The following is a 12,700-nucleotide window of genomic DNA, read 5'->3' as shown; positions in this document are numbered from 1 at the left end:
CCACGAAAGAGATACATCTAAAGAGGTTGAAGAAGAAGAAGCTGCCTGGGTTTTGGTAAAGTAGAGACGAGAATAAAAGCTGACTAAATTTTTACTGTAAATATTAGAGAGAATGTTTGTCTACTTCCATGCATAGTTGGTTGGAGTATATACTTGAAAAAAGCTTTCTGAAAATCAGTTTTTCAATTTGTGTTTTTACAGGATTTTTTTTTGGTCTAATCATTTTATTTCCTGTAATTATCTTAAGAAAATAATAAGGGATGCATGGGTGGCTCAGTCAGTTAAGTGTCTGCCTTCTGCTCAGGTCATGGTCCCAGAGTCCTGGGATTGAGTCCCTCATGGGGCTCTCTGCTCAGCAGGGAGTTTGCTTGTCTCTCACCCTCTGCCCCTCCCCCAGCCCTGCTTGTGCGTGCGTGCTCTCTCTTGCTCACTCAATTTCTCTCAAATCCTTTAAAAAAGGAAAATAATCAGAAATATAGAGTATATACCAAGGAATTCGTATTTATGTTAGTGAAAGGTTTGAAACAACCAAAATAACCAACAATAGATCAATTAAATAAGGAAGAGTAAAATAGAGGTGTTTTCATCTATCTAGTCTGTCAGATCCATGATTAATAGAAAAATTTTGTTAAATTGATATATGTATGTCTTCAATATTTTTTCTTTTACTTCAGACATAACAATGTGCTTCATTTATCAGATTTTATATGGGGCTATGAACTCTGAGTATGATTCTAATAATTATCATGCCCACTGAATATTTCCTACAGTGTACAGTTTGAGTTTCTTTAAAATGGACTGAGAATTCAATGATATCTGCCAAGGAATCTGAATGCGTAATTCTGTATTGTTATTGTTTTTCTTTTTTTTTTTTTTTTAAAGATTTTATTTATTTATTCGACAGAGATAGAGACAGCCAGCGAGAGAGGGAACACAAGCAGGGGGAGTGGGAGAGGAAGAAGCAGGTTCATAGCGGAGGAGCCTGATGTGGGGCTCGATCCTATAACGCCGGGATCACGCCCTGAGCCGAAGGCAGACACTTAACCGCTGTGCCACCCAGGCGCCCCTGTTATTGTTTTTCCCTGTTGTCTTGCCCGCACCTAATTTACCATCTAAGTTTTAATCACTCACCTTTTCCATTGCCACTCCATAGGCCCCTCTAAAAACTTTGATTTCTGTCCTGAGTAATATGGGAAACGATTGCAGCTTTGAATAGAGGAATTGCATGATCTGAAATACAACTTAACAGAATCACTGTGGCTACTCTGTTTGAGAAAGGACTGTGGTGTATGTGGGGGTACCCTTTGCGCACTTTTTACCCCATAATTGTCTGAATGCAAAAACAGTTGTAGCTCTCTTTCTAGTGTTGGCATTTCCTTTTAGCCTCAACTATGAATAGCAAAAATATAGAGGCATCTAGGAAAGCCAGGGATCCAAGAAGCACTGTAGACTTTGAAATCATATTGGAAAATATGGAATTAAGATGGGAAGCAATATAAGGCTTTTCAGAGTGTTTAAGGAAGAAACAAAGATAAAGAACCAGGTATAGTTCCTAAAGGGATTTCCTTTCCCACTCCCACTCCCACCCCCCATTTAGCTAATCGGTTCTCAATTGCATAGGTACCGTAGAATCTCCTAGGGAGGTTTAAAAATATCGTTGCCTGTGCCCCATCCCATATATACTGATGCAATTGGCCTGGGCTGGGGCTTAGGCTTCATTTTTCTTTAAAAAAAAAAAAAAAATCCCAGGTGATTCCAATATGCATCTAGCATTAAAATCGATTGTTTTCAAATCCTCACATGGTCTTGCTGAACTTGTGATTAATTGCCTTACCATCTAGAATAAAACTCTCTATGGCTCAAGGAAATTTCAACTGGAATATATGATTTTATTCTCTTGAGGCAGGGAGGTGGAGGGGAGGATTTTCTTCAGGTTGGGTCTGAAGGCTGCGTCATTTCCTTCATATAGAGGCAAAGTGATACTGTTAGTTTTCCAGCTATAATAGGAGTTCTAAGGAGGCACAACTCAAGCTAATAGGCAGTTTAGACTCTGGTTCCAACCTTTGCTCAATTATCCTTGTGAGAATGGGCTATACAGTTTCTCTCAGGGAAGTATTAATAATGTTGCCACAGAGAATATACCTATTTTTCTCTGCTGAATGGCTCCCCAGAGAAAGCCATGAATTACTCTTATTAGGCCCTGAAGAATCCTGTCTTGTGACAGTGACCTTAAAAACATCCCATTTATTATTTGTGTTAGGCAGCCTTTAAGATGGCGTCTGACGATCCCTGCTTTTGGTATTTATGCCTTTGTGTAATTTCCTTACCTTGTATAAGCAGAAGTAATGTGATAATCACTGTCAAGATTAGGTTCTAAAAATACTGTGGCTTCCATTTTGGGCATTCTCTCTGGTTCCTTGCTCTGTAGGAAACAAACTACCATGTTTTAAATAGTGCTATAGAAGGGCTCATGGTGTAAGAAAGTGATATTTTGAGTCAACCACCACTGAGGACCCAAGGTGAATCCCTGTCTAAGTTGAGCATTGGAATAATAGATGTCCACAGCCCTGGCCAACATTCTTGATTGTAGCCTTATGAGAGATTCGAACTAGAGACAACTAGCTAACCCATGTCCAGGGTCCTGACCACATATGAGACAATAACTATTTGCTGTTTTAAGCCATTAAGTTTTAAGATAATTTGTTACATAACAATCTATAACTAATACATGGCTGGATTTGTCAAGAGAAAGTCCTGCCATCTTTAAGCTCAATGTTATTATTCATCTCATATTTCAATTGTTAGAAGTTCTGACGATATGAAAGAGAATAAATTTGTATAGGTTCTCATAAATTCAATGATGAGGATTTGGAAACCGGAACCACATAATTATCAGGAAGTAAAAGGAAAATGTAAGAGGCATCCTCTCGGGGGAGAGTAAATACAGGGATTTGGGGGAAGAGACTAGGACTTTATTACTTTTTGTTTCCTGTCAGAGAAAGTGACAGCCCAAGAGAAAGTGAATTTTCTTAACAAACCGTTCAAAGTTAGAGGATGAATGGGAGCACATGTGGGCCTGAAGGAACATCAACCTCATTGAAAGCAGCAGCTTTGTTGAATAAATATAGAAGTGGAACAAAGAGTAGCCTGACAACAATGCTGAAAGAGTTATAAGTTTTAATGAACTATTTTATGTTAAGATGAACATCAAGAACTCAAATCATAGAGACCAATTAAGAGATATTCTCTAAAAACTGTTTTAGAGTGTTCATAGAAATGGTCACAGCTAATCATCTCATACCCACAAGTCAGTCACAGCGGCCTGCATATTTTCTGATAGATCAGTGACATTCTAATTGACCAGTAACCACTCATACTGGTCGTTAAATATTTTTAATATCACTCCTATTCATAGTGAACTTTAGAGAAAGTTTTGGTTTTCTTTAGCCATGTGTCATCAGTGTGTAAAGTTGGATAAGACACGGTTCTCCTGTGTCTTCTTCATGCCCAAGTATCAGGCAGTAGGGTAGTGGTGTGAACAAAGCTGCATGACAAACCTTGTACATCTTTCTGATGTATCGCTTTTGCTTATTGGTGTGAATCTTAGAGCAAACACAAATGTAGTGTGGAGTAAAATGCAAAAATCACATGAGTTTTAAGAGAAAAAAAGATTTTCAAGAAATTTTGTGTGCCACCTTTGGCATTATTCCTTAGACTCTCATTCTCTACTTCTATTATTGTTATTTCAGTAGACAGTTTTGAGAGACACTGTTTTAGTGCATTTGTGGTTATAGAACCGCTTTTACTACAGTCGGGCTTGTAGTCCATCTGTATGTTCATTGTAACTCTAGAGAACCAGCAGAGAACCAGAGGAGCAAACTCTTAAGAGATAGAAACAAAGAATTTATCTCCAGCACCTCTTCTATCATTAGGTCAGTTTATAGCCAACTCAAAGGCTGATAATTTATACTTCAGCTTTTTTTTTAATAGAAAAATGTTTTAGTTCACTAATTGTTTTGAAAATATCTTTTTATTACTTCTTTTGTTAACAGCTCATATTCTTTCATTTAATTTTCTCCTTCCTTGTTGTTGGAAATCTATGCATTTAACCAATTTTCCCTTTCAAAGAACATTTAGAGAACACCTCCGTTTATATGGACATTTTGCTTACTCCCCCCCCCCCCCCGTTTACCTCCCCATAAAGAGGTACATGTAAGAGTAGAATAGGAAACAGGATTAGAAAGTGCGGTCTTTCTTTCCTCCTCTTGAGTCAAATCATCACAGTATGGACTGATTATTGTGTATGAAGTGAATTGCCAAAACATAAGATGCCTTTGCATGCAAACATAAAGATCATATCTCAATAGAAAAAAAATTTTTTTTGAGAGAGAGAAGACGAGTGGGGGTTGGCAGGGGCAGAGGGATAGAGAAAATCTTAAACAGGCTCCACACGCAGCATGGAGCCTGATATGGGGCTTCATCTCCAACGCTGAGATCATGACTCAAGTCCAAATCAAGAGTCAGACACTTAACTGACTGAGCCACCCAGGTTCCCCTCAATAGAAATTTTTTAAGGAGGGAAACTACTAGCTAATAATCCTGATAATCTAAGTGTAGGAAGTACATGCTAAGTGACATAGACTTTTGTGACATCTCTGTACCTAACCAGCTACTTTGGATGTATCACAATCTCAGTTTCCTTGTCTACAAATGAATACAAGGGACAGTTTTAAGATACTAGAATTTAAATGTGTGTAACTAGTACTGATTTTATTTTCTAAAATTTGCATGATAGATTTTTTAAAAGGGGACGGATAAACAATGAATTAAAAGTGTTTCTAGAAACACTACCAGATTGGATTTACTGCTAAATTTGTTTTGCTTAATTCAGCATTTCTGTGTAATTTGATTGTAACTCTGTAGACAAAGAGTATTTGGTCCTGACATAGTTCGTATTTTATATTATGTACACTATTTCTGTTCAAATTTTATATCATCATTTTTTGCCCTTTTAAAAATGAAGTAAGATTAGTCTCAGTCTGAATTTTCTTTAATATTCAAACATTGAATGAATTCATATAAAAATTGATTATGGATAGACACTCTGCTAAGCACTAAGGAAACAAATATGAGAAACATAGTTTCTCCTCTGCTCTTGATATTTTCACAAGACTCCAGCCATAGAAGCCTGATCTAGGAACCTAGCCTAGCAAGGCCCGTAAATCAGAGAACAGTTCAAAATATCATTCATAGTACGTCCCGGAGTATATCTGAGGAAGGGCAATTCTTTCTAGCTTCCCTGCCACTTGAACATATAAGTGAGCCACAAGAATGAAATGAATCTGTTGTTCCTGTTGATTTAGCCTTTTTATGTAACTTTTGCCTATAAATGTATTAGTCGAGAATATTTATATAAAATAAAGGGACTTGATGACAAATATTTTGAAATTAAAACCACAATGATAAGCAGTCCAATAGTTTAATTTAGTTAAATGTTGGCCTCCAATTGGTGAACACATAAAGTATTACCAAATCTGCCAGTCGAAGAATTATGAAGTGGAATTTATCTTTCTGATAAGCCTATTATCTGTAGCCTCATCTCAAGCCGTCATGACATTCAGGTCCTCAAATCCCTAACTATATGTTCTATTTTGGGCATTGTACTCTTGCCATCTAACAGGAAAACAACGTTCCATGTGGCAATATTTTGAATGGCAGAAATTTCTAGACATTAGAAAAATTACTGACTCTAAATATGCATATTTTAAAAGTATGGCACTTTTCTACTCATGAACTCAAGTATATTCTAAATTTAAAATCCTTTAAGTTCTTGTATCTGCAGTGATTTTACTTATATGATCCAATTTAATTGACAATATGTGGCAAAACATATTTTACATTTTTGTATCGTTCCCTGTGGGACATCTATTGTAAGAATTGCCGCGGGCTGTCATTTTTGTCTGCCATCCAGGATTTGCTGGCCCAAGTGCTGTGTACTAGACTTGGTATTGGTCATGAGGGGGAGGGGAACTTGCAGTTGCGCCAGACGGTTTTGTTATTGCTTTAGAATTAAAAGCATATGAAACAGATACAGCTTATTAAGATTGTTGTTTTTTTTATAAATAACATAAACTTAAATAACAAAACAATAAAGTTCAAATACAACTTAAAATAGAGTTTAATGCTGTAACCACAGAGAAAAAGCATGATTATTTGTGGGAAGAACATTACTAAAAGTCATATTCCCAAATATGAATTATACAAAAGATAGATTATGTTACTTGAAAAAAACCTTAAAGCTTTCTCAATTTTACTTTTAGGGATTATAAGATGTTATTTTGTGGCAAGTGAGATGAAATACAGTATTATCATCATTATTGCTATGTTATATACAAGATTTTTGAAAACATCCTTTTAGCAATACCCTTTCAGTTTGAGCAGCATTAGAAATTTTTTTCTTGTTAATACAAGAAGAGTACAAGCATTTTCTAATATTATACTTTTGTAAAAAAACTACCTATTTGATTCCATTCCGTAGTAGAATTTTTGAGAATATTCTTTCTTTTCTGATTAGAATTTAAGTGGATTATAATTTTTCACTAAAAAGTCTTTCAAATACTGCTCATCTTTCATAGTTAGTATTGGCTTGATTATCTGACAAATCATTCCAGCAGCCTTTAGGTCTGACATATCTTATATAACATCATCTGCATTATTATTATTATAGCAGCCATTTTATAAGCAGATAGGAATATTTAAATAATCATTATCAGATAATCAAATCTAACATACTCTTAAGGGTAAATTAATTTAAGAAAAAAACATTACTATTACTAACATCATGATTGTACAACCAGTTTTACAATTTTTTACAACTTTTAGTTAGTAAATCTGATTTTTGTGTATATTTTTCAAATCTTTCTTTAATGCAGTCTCTTAAAATAAACATACATGCGCAAGTCCAGCTTGATCAGTTTTTCAGTAGTTTTCCAGCCTTTCTTGGTTACTTAAAAAAAAAAGAAAAGAAAAGAAAAGAGAAAAAGAAAGAAAACAGTCCACTTAAAGAAATCTCCCTGCTGGAACTGGTTTCTTATATACCATATATGATTATGTTATTGCCATAGGAAGAAAGTGGGCTGTTTTTTGTTCTTTCTTCGTTTTTTTCCCCCTTACAGGAACCCCCTTTTGATTTAAAGCAACAAACATTTCTCCTCCGCTGTGTGTCCATTTAGCTGATGCATATGTGTTGTAATGGTTTTCCAGAATTAATTCTTTGAAGTTGCAATCTTCATTGCATTCTTTCTGTTAAAACAACAAACAACATTATCCGAATGATTTTTAGAGGGACTCAAAGAGTAAGCGGTAATATTTAGTAAAATTAAAACATATATGACCTTTTCTTTTTTTTGAGTGGGCCTAATGCAGTCTGTTAGATATAAGTTAGCATATTTGCAAAAAAATTAGACATCTTAAAATTTTTTTAAAAAGATAAAATGATACATATTTAGTTATGCAACATATTTCCAAATGTCTAACTTTTTGGCCATTGGTTGCTACTATTCTTTCGTATCAGGAGCTATTTCCCTCTAAGTAGCAGCTCTCATGTTACCATCCCCAAGTCACTCATTCCCTGACTGCTGAGATTTGATATGATTAGCAGAGCATCTGCCTCCCTCATTCAAAGGGTGTATTTCACAACTTTCTTCATTTACTACTACACTGCCTGCAAATTGTGATAGAAAATTAAGCTTATTTTCATCCATCCAACTATTCATTCATTCAGTCATTCATTCATTCATTCATTCATTCATTCATTCAGTTAAACCTATATTATTATGTAATTAGCCTGTGCCAGGTATCCTGCTGGGCTGTGGAAATACAAAGGAAAGTCGATTATATTTTTTTACGGTGGGATGAACTGTTACATATTTCACATTGTAATAAAGAGGGAACAACATAAACGCGCACAGTTCAAAGCCCGTGACTGTGAGATTGATGTTGATAAACAAATGTCTGAATTTTTTTCCCAAGAATTTTCATGTCAGCAAGGTACAGATTGGGTGAACTTTAACAAAAAAGAGCTTTAATACTCTCAGAAGGAAATTTTAGATTTTAAGTATCTAAAATGCACATGGACTTTCAGAGATGGAAATATCCTGAGAGGTCTGTTAATCCAACTCATTTTGCAAATGAAGACATCCAAGCCTGGAGAGCTTAAGTAATTTGTCCAAGGTCCTGCAGAAAACATTTTCTCAATGCTTGAATATAAAGTATTTTAATGAAATAATTAAATTATGTAATTGGAAAGAAGTTAGTTTCATCTTTACTTTTCAAAAAGGCAAGATGTTTTGGGGTGCCTGGGTGGCTTAGTTGGTTAAGTGTCAGACTCTTGGTTTAGGCTCAGGTCATGATCTCAGGGTCGTGGAATCAGGCCCACACTGGGCTCTGTTCTGGGTGTGGAGCCTGTGCTTGGGACTCTCTCTCTCCCTCTCTCTCCGCCTCTCCCCTCTCCCTCTGCCTCTCCCCTGCCTCTTCTCTCTCTCTCTTTTTCTTTTTCTGTCCCTCTCCAAAAAAAAAAAGAAAGAAAAGGCAAGATATTTTGACAAAAATAAGTTCAAAAAATTAAGTCTAAATTATCAATTATCAATACCTTTGCATAGAGTTTTCCTTCTTTATTCATTGCAAGATAGTATTCACTTTCCACCCCTTTGATTGCCACAATTCCAACTGCCACTGTCCTGATTTCCATGATATCTGCAAGAAATCACAGAAAGATAAGTCAGTTATTCACTCAGCTTTGCAGATTATCCAAGAATGACCATTCGTTCTTATTTCTTTTTCAATTGGAAGTTATTAACATTATTAACTTGATTATTTGTTAGCCTGAGGCCACCTACCCATAATGCACATACTAACACCAGAGTAGTCCTTATTAAATATGGGAAGTGCAAACTATTGATTTTTTTTAATAGAAAAAGATATCTGGATTCAAAGAAATAGGTAAATATTTGAATTTAGCTTTTTCTTCCCTAGAATTACACTTCTAATTACTATAATAATAATCATCAGGATAACAGCTAATGTTTATTGGTCTCATACCACATTCTCAGAATTATTCCAAGGCTCCTATGTATTAACTCATCTACTCATCACCAAGGCTATGAAGCAAATACCCTAGTTATTCCCATTTTACAGATCAAGAAGCCCCCACACAGAGAAGTTTAATGTGCCCAAATTCTCTCAGTTGGTAAATGGCAGAGGTGAAATTTGAACCCAGACAATCTGGCTTTTAATCATCGTATAGTACTATGAAAGTATATAATAAGCTAACGTCTTTACTTTTCTCTTAAACTTTCTCTTAAAAATTATTGCTAACAGAAAATCTCTTGAATTTACTGAAATTGAATAAAATTCATTTAAAGCAATTTTAAATAATGCTAACAGGACCTAGTGCCTTAAAAAATTAAATATTTTATTTTATTTTATTTTTAAAGAATTTATTTATTTATTTGACAGAGAGAGACAGCCAGCGAGAGAGGGAACACAAGCAGGGGGAGTGCGAGAGGAAGAAGCAGGCTCATAGCGGTGGAGCCTGATGTGGGGCTCGATCCCATAACACTGGGATCACACCCTGAGCCGAAGGCAGACGCTTAACCGCTATGCCACCCAGGCGCCCCAAAAATTAAATATTTTAAACTGATGACAAATTTTTTGATACATGAAAAGATAATTTAAAACCAAATTATGGGGGTACCTGGGTGGCTTAGTCAGTTAAGCATCCGACTCTTAGTTTCACCTGAGGTCTTGATTTCATGGGTCATGGGATAGAACCCCAGGGTCAGGCTCCTCATTCAGCATGGAGTCTGCTTGAGATTCTCTGGCTCTACCCCTCCCTCCACTCATGCTCGTGTGTGTGCTTCTCTCTCAAATAAATAAGTAAAATCTTTAATAAATTTAAAAAAATTATGAATCCTGCTTATATATTTTTATAATTTTATACCTTTCTAATTTTTAATCTTTGTTGAAATTGTTTTTACAAAACATAGTTACCACAAGAATGTTAACCTTTATTTTCTTTTTTATGTATCTTTTCCTTAAGTGCTATATTTTAATGACTCATATAAATGCAGTAGAATCTCAAGAAATTTTTAAAAACAATGTAGGAATTAAAAGTTTAGTGAACCTTTTTAAATAACTGCTGTTAACTATACTTTCAACATGAAGGTGCAGCCATGAGACTTTCTCTTTCCTGTGCCTAACATAATGCAAAGAAAATTCCAAGTGAAAATTATCTGCATAAAATCAAGTCTCCAAAAGCTGTTTTCCAAAATATTCCCTGAATTAAAGGAAGATCTGGTTTTTTATTCCAAGCCTTTGCTTCATCCTCTTACTTACTCTTTTTGCTTTAGTTTTCCTATCTGGAGAATAAAATTGATACCCACTTCATCAAGATTAATGTAGCCTAGCTAATTTTTGTTATTTTTTTCACATATATGCCACATATAGGGCCATTTTCCCAGTAAACTATACTTAGCACTAGCCAGAGGCATCCAGTTGAGAGTTCTAGAGCTGCTCGTAGAAACTGAGGTCTATGAAGGAAATGCAAAGGAATGGATATTAATCTTTTTAAGTATTTATGAAATATTGTCAGAATGTATAAAACCTTAATGGAATTTGAGGACACGAATTAAGGAAAACAGCCCTGATTTCTGAACTTCAGAAGTTAATATCAAGTATAAATAGCAAACACATCTTAATTAAAAGAAAAGAAAACCTTTTGATTCTATTTGTATTTGAAGAATGTGGAGCATTAAAATTAGTTTTAATCATGAAAATATTTTATATTTAATTCTAATAAATTATGTATGATTTATGATTATTTTATTTCATTCTAAAATTTCAGACCAACAGGTTATTTGGTTTTAAACAGCACAATTTCTATTCCCTTTGTTAGAGTCAGAATAGGAAAAATTGCTTTCTTTTTGTGTTCAAGATGTAAACAATGACTTATGGATTGAATTATTAGGTGTCATTAAAAATTCAATAAACTATTTCATTAAATACCCTAATTTTACTAAAAGGCAGATGAAAAGTAGTCAAAGACCTCATAACAACTACTGGCATCAATGAATGAAATAATCTTAATTCTCAAGATTTTGGTCACAACTAAGCTATGCCTTTATAAGTAGTTAATAATAGCAGTAATATGATTGAGAAGCTGCTGGATAAAATATATTGCTATTATCTCTCAATATTTTATGATACTGGGAAATTTATGACTAGCAAATTCAAAATGAAAAACAATGATAAGGAAAGAGAATCGAGGAACTATCTATCCACATCAAACCAAAGAATTCTCACTTCCACAGTACATTCATAGAGTTCAGTGATTCCACTTTTATCAATAGAGGAAGGTAATAAGTGTAAATAATAATTATGCTTCAATACCTATCGTAATATCATTCCCACTAGTAAAATTTAAGCCCTGCATACAATCATAGTCCAACCAGAGCATTCTGACTTGCTACATCTTTTGAAGACCTCAGTATTGTGATCAGCACATGGTAACAATGACATCCTAGGATGTGATTGCAGACAGTAGATTAAAGAGGGAAGCAGTGGCAGGGGAGCACATGTGAGGATACTTCAAGTGACACCTACAGATATTCCTCTTTAGCCCTGGGTGTTCCCAGTTTTCAGAGTATTCTATGTACATATTAAATATTTTAAAAAGTGAAACACATTATCACCAAATTTTTAAAATCTGATATTTTCTGAGATACTGTGCTGCTATGCAAAACTATTTTTTATTGTTAACAAACAATTCTGTTAATCATACACATCTAGCACAGCTAGAATTTCATTGTGGATTTGGGTCACACAGTGGTTTGTATATGCCAAACTTAGGAACAAGATATAGAAAACTGCCATCCACTGGAGGAGATAATGCTAAGTGAAATAAGTCAAGCAGAGAAAGACAACTATCATATGATTTCTCTCATCTATGGAACATAAGAACTAGAATGATCGGTAGGGGAAGAAAGGGATAAAGAAAGGGGGGGTAATCAGAAGGGGGAATGAAACATGAGAGACTATGGACTATGAGAAACAAACTGAGGGCTTCAGAGGGGAGGGGGGTGGGGGAATGGGATAGGCTGCTGATGGGTAGTAAGGAGGGCACGCATTGCAAGGTGCACTGGGTGTTATACACAACTAATGAATCATCGAGCCTTACATCGGAAACCGGGGATGTACTGTATGGTGACTAACATAATATAATAAAAAATTTAAAAAAAATTTTAAAAATTAAAAAAAAAAAAAGAAAACTGCCATCATTTTCAACTCAGTATCTTCATAAAACTCAACCACATTATTAGTCCCACCCAAGTAAAAAGAGCATCTTCTTAACTTTTCTTCTGTACTCATTCTCAAAATCAGCTAGGTTTAAAATGATGCTTGACTTTTCCAGCTCCTATCCTTATGCCTGAGCCTCAGCATCATTGGGCCTAGAAGTTGAGGAAATGGGCATAGCGAAAGGAATGAGTAAATGGGATAGAAATAATGTTGCTGTCAAGTATATGTTGAATATCTGTGTTCTATCATATTTGCTGCAAGCAGCTATGTTTGGTATTAAGGTGGTTCATTCCAGTATTATGCTCCACTTCCTAAAAGATTAACAAAATATAGAAGCAGGGAGAAG

The 12,700-nt window shown here is 35.0% G+C and overlaps 2 protein-coding genes across 4 annotated transcripts in view; one reads left to right on the top strand and one right to left on the bottom strand.

Moving 5' to 3' along the window:
* The window catches only part of FAM227B (family with sequence similarity 227 member B), a 195,732-nt gene that overhangs the window by 59,080 nt on the left and 123,952 nt on the right, over positions 1-12,700 (top strand). The gene's annotated exons all lie outside the window — the stretch shown is intronic.
* The window catches only part of FGF7 (fibroblast growth factor 7), a 52,242-nt gene continuing 46,551 nt past the window's right edge, over positions 7,010-12,700 (bottom strand). For both annotated transcript variants that reach the window (XM_045812071.2, XM_045812072.2), the window contains exons 3-4: positions 8,651-8,754; positions 7,010-7,302 (exon numbers count right to left, since the gene is read on the bottom strand). In XM_045812071.2, the coding sequence (XP_045668027.1) occupies positions 7,108-7,302; positions 8,651-8,754 (299 nt within the window). In that variant the 3' untranslated portion in view covers positions 7,010-7,107. The remainder of the gene's footprint in view (positions 7,303-8,650; positions 8,755-12,700) is intronic.

The sequence above is a fragment of the Ursus americanus genome, chromosome 36 (genome assembly GCF_024610735.1).
Source record: "Ursus americanus isolate L20-20 chromosome 36, mUrsAme1.1.p, whole genome shotgun sequence".
Lineage (NCBI taxonomy): Eukaryota > Metazoa > Chordata > Mammalia > Carnivora > Ursidae > Ursus > Ursus americanus.
Note: the sequence above shows the minus strand (reverse complement) of the source record. Positions and strands in the feature narration are given on the sequence as shown.